This window comes from Geotrypetes seraphini, chromosome 2, assembly GCF_902459505.1.
Source record: "Geotrypetes seraphini chromosome 2, aGeoSer1.1, whole genome shotgun sequence".
Lineage (NCBI taxonomy): Eukaryota > Metazoa > Chordata > Amphibia > Gymnophiona > Dermophiidae > Geotrypetes > Geotrypetes seraphini.
In genome coordinates, this window is record NC_047085.1 from 256,047,151 (window position 1) to 256,059,417 (window position 12,267).

At 41.8% G+C, this 12,267-nt stretch overlaps 1 protein-coding gene across 4 annotated transcripts in view; it reads right to left on the bottom strand.

The window, feature by feature from the left end:
* LOC117353472 (probable endonuclease 4) overlaps positions 1–12,267 on the bottom strand; it is an 88,319-nt gene that overhangs the window by 25,719 nt on the left and 50,333 nt on the right. For all 4 annotated transcript variants that reach the window (XM_033929435.1, XM_033929432.1, XM_033929433.1 and 1 more), the window contains exon 7: positions 2,669–2,773. In XM_033929435.1, the coding sequence (XP_033785326.1) occupies positions 2,669–2,773 (105 nt within the window). The remainder of the gene's footprint in view (positions 1–2,668; positions 2,774–12,267) is intronic.

Below are 12,267 nucleotides of genomic sequence, written 5' to 3' on the forward strand. Positions count from 1 at the left end.
TGGGGGAGGTAGGCCGGCAGGCTTTTTTGGAGGGGGTAGGACAAAGGCTGGAAGGCAGTGAGGGGGACATAGGAAGGAGGGATGAAGGAAGGAGAGAAAGAGGCAGAGAAGGTAGGGGGATTGTAAGTAGAAGAAAGACTAGAGAGATAAAGGCCTGGACCAAAGGAGAAAGACAGGAGGCAGAAGCAGGACTTTGGGAGGTACAGAGGGGGAAAGCCCCTGAGGAAGAGCAGAAAGAGGCACGATCATAACAGAGGAGGGAGAGAGAGGGAGATCTGGAACAAAGGAGAACTGACACTGGATCTGGGGGCACTAAGGACATAGGAAGGAGGCACTGGGGCACTAAGGACATAGGAAAGAGACGCTGGGGACACTAAGGACATAGGAAGGAGGCGCTGGGGGCACTAAGGACATAGGAAGGAGGCGCTGGGGGCACTAAGGACATAGGAAGGAGGCGCTGGGGGCACTAAGGACATAGGAAGGAGGCGCTGGGGACACTAAGGACATAGGAAGGAGGCGCTGGGGACACTAAGGACATAGGAAGGAGGCGCTGGGGACACTAAGGACATAGGAAGGAGGCGCTGGGGACACTAAGAACATAGGAAGGAGGCGCTGGGGACACTAAGGACATAGGAAGGAGGCGCTGGGGACACTAAGGACATAGGAAGGAGGCACTGGGTGCACTAAGGACATAGGAAGGAGGCACTGGGTGCACTAAGGACATAGGAAGGAGGCACTGGGTGCACTAAGGACATAGGAAGGAAGGAGGGAGGGAATAGAAAGGGACAATTGTTGGGCCTAAGTGCAGAAAGAAATGAAAGGATGCAGTCAGAAGGAAACGCAACCAGACTCATGAAATCACCAGACAGCAAAAGTAGTAAAAAATGATTTTATTTTCAATTTAGTGATCAAAATGTGTCAGTTTTGAGAATTTAGATCTGCTGTCTATATTTTGCACTATATTTGTCTATTTTTCTAGAGTTACTGAGGTGACATCTTTGAAAACCCCCCAAATATAAATGATAATTAACATTTTCTCTGCGTATAGGGTGCTTTGTGTTTTTTAAATTTTATGGTTACCATTATGAAATAAGATATTGTGTGTACATGAAAAATGAATGGAAGAAATTGGGGGTGGGGCTAGGGCAGGATTGGAGGTGGGGCTAGGACAGGATTGGAGGTGGGGTTAGGGCGGGATTGGGAGCGGGACTGAATATTAATAGATGTCCCGTTTTGATGAAAAAAAATAAATGGTCACGTTAAGCTATCCTGATATACAAGTTTGTTCACAGTATCCACCTGCTGGTAGCAGTGAGGTATATAACCCATTCGCAAGGACTATACCAGTCTACCAGGCGCTACAGAAATTCACTTTTAGAGATCCTCTCCCCCTGATTTTCTTTTATGGACTGTCAACCCTGTACTTACTGTGCCATGCTTTGTGCTGAGAGATGTATAGGCTGACACTGCATCAGCTGAAGGGGAGAACCTCTGCCTCGGGCAAGCTGGAAAACCAGACTGCTTGCTTCTTCCGATTGCCTCTCAGTCTCTCTGGTGGGACCAAGACCTCAACCCCCTATCAAAACACGTGTGTGCACCAGGAGGAGGAACGCAGTCAGCCCCAATCCTGGAAAACTGTCATGGAGCTGATCAGCCTGCGCTCAAATCCATTGCAGATAGGACCTGGGACGAGCCATGCTCCCAAGGGATTGGTCCCTGAGCTTCCAAACTATCAGTGCAGGCTGGCCAAGCAGGTGCCCTGCAATGCAGGAAGCCCCTTGACTACAGACTTCTGACCTGAAAGTTTGTGTTCTCCTGTAGCTAGAGATGTCCCAAGATCGGGAGCCTCTGCAACACTGAAAAGCCTCTCGACCAGATGATGAAAAAAAAATCCTCAAAAAAACAAAGAAATAAAACACAAGCAGAACAGACAAGCTCCTACCACTTTGCGTGTAAACAGAATAACTGAGGAGTACAGGACAGTCCAGGGAGAAGGGAGGAGGAGCAGAAAAATGCAAATGAGGCTCTCTACACACACACCGCGGGTCATAGTGCATAAACTCAGTGGTTCAAGACTGACGTTCCTATTGAACTAGAAGTACTTTTACACAACTTGTGTGCAAGTGTGTTCTGCAGTGGAGTCTGGGCAAAATGTGCGCAGTCACAATTCATATGCGTAGCTTATACAATGCTCACAAGCATTTTACACACCCCAAGCAGCAAAAATATCTGCCACACCAATACAGTTGCAACTTCTGCTGGTTTTAAAAGGCATATAGGCACCTATGTATCTTTCTAAAGAGGTAAGAAATAGATGCCTTCTTGTCTTCTCAATCGGTTTTTAAGTGGAACTACTTATTTAATAGTGCATTAGAACTCATAGGTTTATATTATCTTAAGTACTATCTACTCTGCAATATCTTTTAATGGTTTACTACTGTACCACTTTATCATGTGTGACTGTATAATTCTGTATTTGGGTGTAAGGTGCTATGAACGTTCCCTAAAAATGGTGAACTAGACATGAATAAACTGAACTGAATAAAAGTACTCTCTTTACCCCCAAGATTTCTTGCACAAAGATCATAAGAGGAGAAGCCAAGGATGTAAGCACAGGGAAGCAGAGCCCTGTTCTGCTTTTTCAGCCCTCTTGACAACTGGAGCTCACCTTTGGAATCATTCACGTGGACAGCCTTCAGGTAATGAAGCCCCACCACGGAGCTAAACTCATTCAGCATCTTCTGCAGCCCTTCTTTCTTTGAGAGGTCATAGCCTATAAAAGAACAATACCCAGAATTATACAGAGGTGATTTCAAAACATTTTGGGGAGTACTGGAGAAGAAAATTAGCTACTAAAATTAATATTCTAATGTGAGTTCAAGTCTCATATTTATTCATTTATTTAGAGGCACTTGTTATACCCTCTTGAACAAATTATTAAGGTAATTTTCAAGTTCTTTCTCTGAATAAATAGTGAGTTACCTGGGAAAAAATGAAACCTTTAAATTCAGTGGCATGATCAATTTAAATGGCACTGCTCAATCTATGGTACACATAGGACCAGCATTCACTGGCATGTACAAATTAGGTCTGCTACTTCAGGGTCTCACACACTTTACTATGCAGAACAAAGGAATTTCACCATTCTACCCATAAAGGTTGGGCCTCCAGTTTCCCCTCCTCAAAATATACACAGCTTGTATGCATGTGGAGAGCAATTCTAGAACTTGGAACCTGAATTTATTCACATTTTGAAAGCAAAGACACTGACATGCCACTAAGTGCTATTCTATAAGGAGCATGCATAAACATATAACATGTACATGCTAGGAGGCTGTCACATGGATGGAGCATAGAGAGGGGGAGGAGCATGAGCAGGAATACCATTTATTATGGTGACCCATCAAATGCGTCCAGGACATTGGCGTGCCGACAATTCTGCTCAGACAATTGCACGCTGCCCTATGCCTTCCCGTTTGCGCTCCAAGGGGGGTTTAGGGGGTGAACCCCCCACTACACTCGCGCTCTCGTTGAGGGGGTGTGGGGGGATACTATACTTACAACTCGCGTTCTCCTTGCGTTCTGAGACCTTACAACTCGCTCTGCCACCCTATGCCTTCCCATTTGTGCTCTGAGGGGATGTGTGGGGGGTGAACCCTCACTACACTCAAGCTCTCATTCGGGGGGGGTGCAATGCTTTTCTGACACGCTATGAGGGGGGTAATGAACTCTGAGGGGGTGGCGCTCTGGCGCTGAGGGGGGTGTTCAATGCCGACACGCTGTCAATTGCATGATTGCCGCAACCCCCCCCCCCAACTACACTTACAATTGCATCCCGAAAATCTCGCTCGCTTGCTTCATGCACACACTTGTTGGTGCACGCATTTGATAGAGCGGAATTGTCCTGTGTGCTATTGATGGTGTACCCTTATAATAAGTTTGGTGTTAAGTTATGAGTACCCTTGCAGCATTTAGGCACCTGTATTTATGACCAGTCCATGATTGGTGTAACTGCGGGAGCCTACATTTTTGGCATGCCACTGCCAAATTATGTGAGAACAGTAGCGTCTCGCTTATCCAACTGGCCTCTGCTGACATCACAGCGTCGTCACTCAAACAAGCATGGCTTTCTCTTTCCCAGTGTCGTTCAGTCAAAAGGCAGCATTGGTTGGTAAAGATTCTTGGTCACAATCTACTCGATATTCAGTGCTATTTAGCCAGCCAGGAACAGCTCATGGCCAGCTAAACAGCACTAAGTTGGCTAACTGCCGATATTCAGTGGGAGACGGCCAATTGTCTCCCGCTGATTAACTTGGTCAGTGATTAGCTAGTCAGCACCAATATTCATTGGCTGATCAACTAAATCTAGCAGCCAGATAGATCTGCTTAAAAAGCAGGTCTACCTTTGGCCACTATGACTTAGCCAGCTGGCTCCTGCAAACCTGGAAGGTTTCCAGGTCAGCAGGCCACAAACGCCCATTTTGTAGAACTGTCTTAATAGCAATTTAAACACCTAAAAAGGTGACCTTTAGCCTTACCTGTTAATTTCCTTTCATTGAATCCTGTTATACCAGTCCAAATGGACACAGGCCCTCCTGTCAGCAGATGGTGAAGACAGAACAGAGCTTTGAAATGACGCCATCACTGCCTATAAGGCTGTATCAACAGAACACTTGCAAGAAATTATTTTCAACCCCAGTCCCACAATGTTGCCCAATTCCTAACAAACTGAAAGTCCTCTTCCCTGCACCAATATTTGCACTCTTACAATTGAGATTCTGTAGCTATGCCTGCCTCTGGGATCTTGCATATGGGATGGAGAACGTTTCCAAAGATGACATCCAGTGAGATTCTGGATTTCACAAAATTTTACCTAAAATCCTATAGCAGAGTGGAGCACATCTCTCTCCCACTTTTTCCTATGTCAGTGGTACCTACATGTACCATAACAGGCCCCTCCCAACACTATCAAAAACCTTATCCTTCACCTTTAGAGCAGGAAGGCAAAAATGCATACATTCTTAATAATCAGACCACCATCCAGTAGAAAAAAAGGAGAAAATGCCCATGTCACAGGCAAGACTTTACCCAATCTGGAAGCCATGTCTCAGAAAGGATAAAGTGAATATATTTTTTGAAAGTTGCCCAAGTGTAAACTCTATGGGTAATTTTAACTCAAACTTTATATCAATTAACTTGAGAAAAGTATGCACCCAAATTTACAACAGCTAATTTGTACAGATATGTTTTGCATCTAAATTTAAGTGCATACTCTTCAAATTCCAAAAATAAGCGAATAAAACGGCAATTCTATAATTGGGTACCTACATGCACCTTTTGGGACACAGAGGGAAATTCAAAGTACCTGATTCGATTTTTGGCCAGTACTTTAGTCAATTTAATTGTTTTGTAAACCAATTTGAATCATTTGGGAGATTTAGCAGTATATAAGATGGCACATTAAATTAAATTAAAGCAGCACAGCTGGCCACAAGAAAGGGTATAGGATGCAAACTTTATTGGTGATCTGACGTAGTTCCTAAGTTGACTTGTTAACATCTATTTGATTATTATCAATAATCTCATATAATAAGTTTTCATCTTTAATTATATGTTTATGTCTGTATGTATGTTGTATACAGATGGCAAACAAGCAAAAAATCCAACGGAACCACAGTAATGTATTGAACAATGAACAAAGGAAAAAACTGCAGGGATGATGTACAAGATGCCAAGTCTTTAATCAACAAACATAGATATGAACATAAAACAGTTTGTATCCCAAACTATGGTCCAAGAAGGTTGATGAACTGGGACCTGACAGTCCATGTTTCGAAGAAACACTCCTTCCTCAGGGGTCCTAAAAAGTATTAAAATCACATGCTGGGGTACCATATGGATTACAACTGGCTAAAAGGCTAAAAGGATTGTATGAATCTAAAAAAATGGAATGAAATAAAATAAAAAGCATTTATATAATGATTATAATGTAAACAATTATAAATTAGAGAACATATTACAAGTGACTGAAAAGCATATGGAGAAACAACAGAGGAACGCCAGGGGAACGTGAAGATCTTAATGAGGTGACAATAAAGACACTGAGGTTTAAGGTATGCCAATGCAAACCTAAGTTAAAAAGGGGTTACTGGAGACAGCATCAACAAAATCTTACTCTAATATTTTCAAATCAATGCCTCAGAGGAAATCTCTTTAGAAACACTATGGGATACTTTAGAGTCACAATTGGTCTTGAAATGGGAACAAAATACTTTGCAGGCCCTCTTAAAAGCTAAATACAGATATAATGAGATCTCCTCTCAAATGGCTAGGAAAGAGTTGTTTTCTCAATAGGCTCTGTATTATAGAAACTCGAATAAAGCGGGAAGAGTATTAGCTAATTATCTTAAAGCTAAAACAAGGAAAGTAAAAATTGTGGCTATCACAGATGAAAATGGGGAAACTCATTCTCAAATGGGAAATATCTTAAAACAATTTTTGAAATATTATAAAGCTTTGTATTCTTCCGAGCTTTATTCAAATAAAGAACTTGAGGGTTTAAAGTTTTTGGAGTTAAGAGGCCTAAAATTCCTGAGCATATAAAAGGAACTCTTGATGCGCCTATATCAATGAAAGAATTACAAACAACATTGAAGTCCCTTAGAGTTGGATCCACTCCAGGTGGTGATGGTTTCACTGTAGATCATCTTTTAAAATTATATCAGGCTCAACTAAATAAATGTTGCATATCAGGTACTATGGCGGAATCTTTAACTATTGTTTTGCCGAAGCCAAATAAAGATCCTATGTTGGTTTCAAATTACAGTCCTATTTCTTTGATTAATGTAGATGGTAAATTATTGGCTAAGTTATTGGCTTTGCACTTAGCCAAGGCTCTCCCTTACATTATAGGTATGCACCAAACGGGATTCATTTCTCACAGACATTCTTCAAATAATACTAGGCTGGATCGTGTGGAATGGACCTTCATGTATCAAGCAATGGATTGGTTTGGTATTGGTTCCGGATTTATACAAATGATTCACACCTTGTATAGCTCCCCGTATGCCCGATTACATGTTAATAATACTTTTTCAGAGTGTCTACGTTTGGAGAAGGGGGTTAGACAAGGATGTCCATTATCTCCTTTGCTGTTTAATATTGTTTTGGAACCCTTGTTATTAGCTATTCAACAGGCAGAGGAGGCCAGCACCCTAACTGAGACTAGCCCTACCAGCGCACATTCTTGTTCAGCAGGAACTTGTCTAACTTTGTTTTGAATCCTTGGAGGGTTTTTTCCCCTATAACAGCCTCTGAAAGAGCGTTCCAGCTTTCTACCACTCTCTGGGTGAAGAAGAACTTCCTTACGTTTGAACGGAATCTATCCCCTTTCAACTTTAGAGAGTGCCCTCTCGTTCTCCCTACCTTGGAGAGGGTGAACAACCTGTCCTTATCTACTAAGTCTATCCCCTTCAGTACCTTGAATGTTTCGATCATGTCCCATCTCAATCTCCTCTGTTTGAGGGAGAAGAGGCTCATTTTCTCTAATCTTTCGCTGTACGGCAGCTCCTCCAGCCCCTTAACCATCTTAGTCGCTCTTCTCTGGACCCTTCTGAGTAGTACCGTGTCCTTCTTCATGTACGGCGACCACAGCTCTTCCAGCCCCTTAACCATCTTAGTCGCTCTTCTCTGGACCCTTCTGAGTAGTACCGTGTCCTTCTTCATGTACGGCGACCAGTGCTGGACGCAGTAATCCAGGTGAGGGTGTACCATGGCCCGGTACAGCAGCATGATAACCTTCTCTGATCTGTTCGTGATCACCTTCTTTATCATTCCTAGTATTCTGTTTGCCCTTTTTGCCACCGCCGCACATTGTGTGGACGGCTTCATCGACTTGTTGATCAGAACTCCCAAGTCCCTTTCCTGGGAGGTCTCTCCAAGTACCGCCCCGGACATCCTGTATTCGTGCATGAGATTTTTGTTACCGACATGCATCACTTTACACTTATCCACGTTGAACCTCATCTGCCATGTTGATGCCCATTCCTCGAGCCTGATTATGTCACCTTGCAGATCTTCGCAATCCCCCTGCGTCTTTACTACTCTGAATAACTTCATATCGTCCGCAAATTTAATCACCTCGCTCGTCATACCTATGTCCAGATCGTTTATAAATATGTTAAAGAGCACAGGTCCAAGCACCGAGCCCTGTGGCACCCCACTGGTGACGCTCTTCCAGTCTGAGTATTGTCCATTTACCTCCACTCTCCGTTTCCTATGCTCCAGCCAGTTTTTAATCCACGTGAGTATTTCACCCTCGATTCCATGTTTGTTGATTAAAGATTTGGCATCTTGTACATCTCCCTGCAGTTTTTTCCTTTGTTCATTGTTTTATACAGATGCCTTGATACAAGCATAAAGCTGTGTTACCATACCGTACAATTTCTTATTACCCACAATTTTCAGCAAGGATTCATTGCGGTTTACAATAAGATCGCTAACATCATTACAAGTTTCAAGTTTATTTAAAATTTAATATACCACCCAATCAGCCTTCTAGGCGGTGTACACTGTCATAAAAACATATATGAAATAACAATACATCATTTAAAACAATAATAGTTATTAAAAACAATTTAAAAACAAACAAAAACAAAAAAGGAAATAGGGTAGAACTACAATGATCAAATAAAAAGAAAGAACATATAGGGAAAAGATAAAAGAAGGGGTGTTAAAGGTAAAATAAAACTATGTAGCCCTGAAAAGGACATTTAGGTCTCGAAAGCATCAAGAAAAATAAATGTTTTTAATTTCGCCTTAAAATGGTGAAGAATTTATTCTTCCCGTAAGTGGGCCGGAATATTATTCCAAAGAGATGGAGCGTTGACAGAGAAAATGGTAGACCTCGTTGTGTTGATACACTTCAAAGATGGGATAGATAAAAGATTTTTAGAAGATGGTCTTAAAGTCTTAGAAGAACTATAGGGAATAAGAAGATTATTAATTAATTCAGGTTGACTATTTCGTCTAGTTTTAAAGGTTAGTAAAATAATTTTGTATGTGATTCTGTATTCTACTGGCAACCAATGAGCTTTATAAAGGAGGGGAGTGACATGGTCCAACTTCTTTGCATTAAATATACAATAAGATTTGTTAAAATACTAATTGATTGAAAGTCATGAGAATTACAAAGGGAAGAGCTATATGTACATGTAATGGTAGGGTGTTTCAAACTTTGGGACCTTGAAATTCAAAGGTAGGCTCGAATAACTTTTTTCCGATGTACAGTACATGCTGGGGCGAAGAAAAGGTTAGTTTGAAGTGTTGTGTTGTTCTTGAAGGAGCTCGTAACCTTGATATCGAATACCAGTCCATTAGAGTTTTCTGCATATATAGCCTTATATACTATACAAGCAATCTTAAACTGAATCCTTTTTTTATTGGCAGCCAATGCAATGCATTCAATAGTGGACTAGCCCTCTCAAACTGACTTACTTGGAAAATCAATCTAGCTGCTGTATTCTGAAGAAGTTATAATCTCTTAAATTCCTTCTCCGTGATATAGTATAGGAAATTCTTCTTTACGGAGAGAGTGGTTGATGCGTGAAATGCACTCCCAAGGGAGGTGGTGGAAAATAGTGACAGAGTTCAAACAAGCGTGGGATGAATACAGAGGATCTCTAATCAGAAAATACACTGAAGGAACAAAAGGCCAGTACTTGCACGACCTGTGTCTCGTATATGGACATTCAGCCGAGGACAGGTTGGGGAGAGTTTTGATGGCTGGGATGGGCTAGAGTGAACTTTGATGGAGACTCCAGGCAGGGCTCTGGCCCAGAAATATCTAAGAAAAAGGACCATTTAAACTAAATTAATTTATGGGGCAAGTATGGTTGGGCAGACTGGGTGGACTACTTGGGTCTTTGTGCCGTCATTTACCACGTTACTATGTTATAAGGAGTTACAATAGGGTCACCAATAAAGTTTCCTTCCAACACCCCTTCCTGTGGCCAACTGTGCTGCTTTTGATGTGCTTTGCTTACTATGTTATTGATTCCCTCTGTTCTGGAGTCCACACTTATGTGCAACAGAGGCACCAAAATTGGCAGTATAACTCTAAAAGGTTGAGCATAAGTACAATGGAGCCTAATTGCAAGGGGGCATATACATAGGCGAAGCATGGACCGGCTATGGGCATCACTTATAAAATATTATAAGTTACAAGCTTTGCATGGTGCACTCAGCTACACCAATATGGATTTGTACTAATATAGCAAATGACAATCACACTCATGAATATTCATGATTAAATTGTTTTTCATTGGCATTTCTAGGACATAGACTGTAGAACTCTGCCTGGCACTGGCCTTAGGTTCTAACTAATGGAGTTGCCTTCGGTTCTAACTAATGGAGTTGCCTTCAAAGCCAACTCTATCCCAACCATCCTGTCATTTGTGGGACACAGACCACAAAAGTCTACCTGGTACTAATCTCCATGTTCCAAATTACTGGAGTTTGTCTCAAAACCCTTCTCCAGTCCATTCTAAACCAAATTACAATATATGGGACACAGAGCATGCAAGTCTGTCCAGTACCGGCCTTAGTTCTTCACAACCGGAGGCACTATCTAAGCACCACTCAACACAAACACACATGCAACCATTTAAGTTTTTTTATACCATTCATTTTCTAAATAGAGATCCTCTGCGTTCATCCCATGCCTTTTTGAATTCTATCACCGTTTTCGTCTCCACTACCTCCCTTGGATGGCATTCCAGGTATCAACTATCCTCTCCGTGAAATTCGTATTCTCTGGTTTCTATCTCCCTTGGAGCACAGATACTATTCTAGAACTGGTGCTAAGTGCATGAAATGGGACACCTAACTAGAAGCAACAAGTTATAAAAATCGCCCCCTAAGTGTCAATCATGTCAATTCCTTTTACAGAGCACCGCCTCTTTCTACGCTTACATACTTATGTGCTTTCTAAAAATATAAGATAGTCTTACTGGATCAGACCAATGGTCCATTTAGCTCAGTATCTCGTCTTCACGGAGGCCAATCCAAGTCACAAGTACCTGGCAAAAACCCAAATAATAGCAGCATTCCATGTCACCGATCTAAGAAGATTGAATGAGAGGGAGAAGAGGCTCATATTTTTATTAGATACGGTGGAACTTCGGGGACTGAATGGGGAGATCGAATGGGCTACTTTGATTGGTGGTTGATCGAACCAATGGGCTATGCAGGGGGGAGGTACTATTAATCACAAGGTTCACATTTAAATGCTAGGGGAGGACGCCGCCGCCATCTTTCACATACACCTTACTTGTGAGTCGAATGACGGCAGCGACCTTGGTGAGAGTGGGTTGAATGAGGAAGGGAACATTAGGTTTGAGGTTGTTGGGGGAGGCAGCAGTTGAAGGAGGTATGACTACAGCTTCCTTTCCTTTGTTATTTACACAGGGAGACCCTTGAGACAGCACTAGTTGTGCGAAACATGTCGGGTCAGACTCCCAGGTTTGGCTATGATCAAGTTAAGTACTAAAGCACTTTAATATTTACATTCATATATATACTATTTATGTATTTAAATTTATAAATTATGAAAAAGGATTAAGTAGTGAATTATCAATATTGCATTCAAGATGGACAGCCAATGATGAAGCACCATGTAATTCTTCCCGCATTCTTGAGATATCTAGCGGGAGTGGTGGGGCTGAGGTGTCCTTTTGAAGCTATACGAACGGGGTAAAATCCATACCCTATTACATTCTAATCCAGTTCCTTTGATACATACCAATCCAGGGCAAGCAGTGGCTTCTCCCATGTCTGTCTCAACAGCAGTTTATAGACTTTTCCTCCAGGAACTTGTTCAAACCTTTATTTAAACCAGCTACATTAACCACTCTTACCACAACTTATGGCAACATGTTCCAGAGCTTAACTATTCTCCGAGTGAAAAAATATTTCCTCCTATTAGTTTTAAAAATATTACTCTACAACTTCATCAGGTGTCCCCTAGTCTTTGAAAATATTGATGCAGTAAAAAATTGATCCACTGTTCTACACCACTCAGGATTTTGTAGATTTCGATCATATCTCCCCTCAGTAGTCTCTTTTCCAAGCTATGTCTATGCTTAAATCCATGTTTTATGAGCAGAAATGTCTTTGAAAATTGCTTCAGATGGGCAAGAGGCAGTCCAGAGAAAAGCAACAAAAAGGGTTCAGGATCTCCACCAAAAGCTGTAAGATACGAGACCGAAG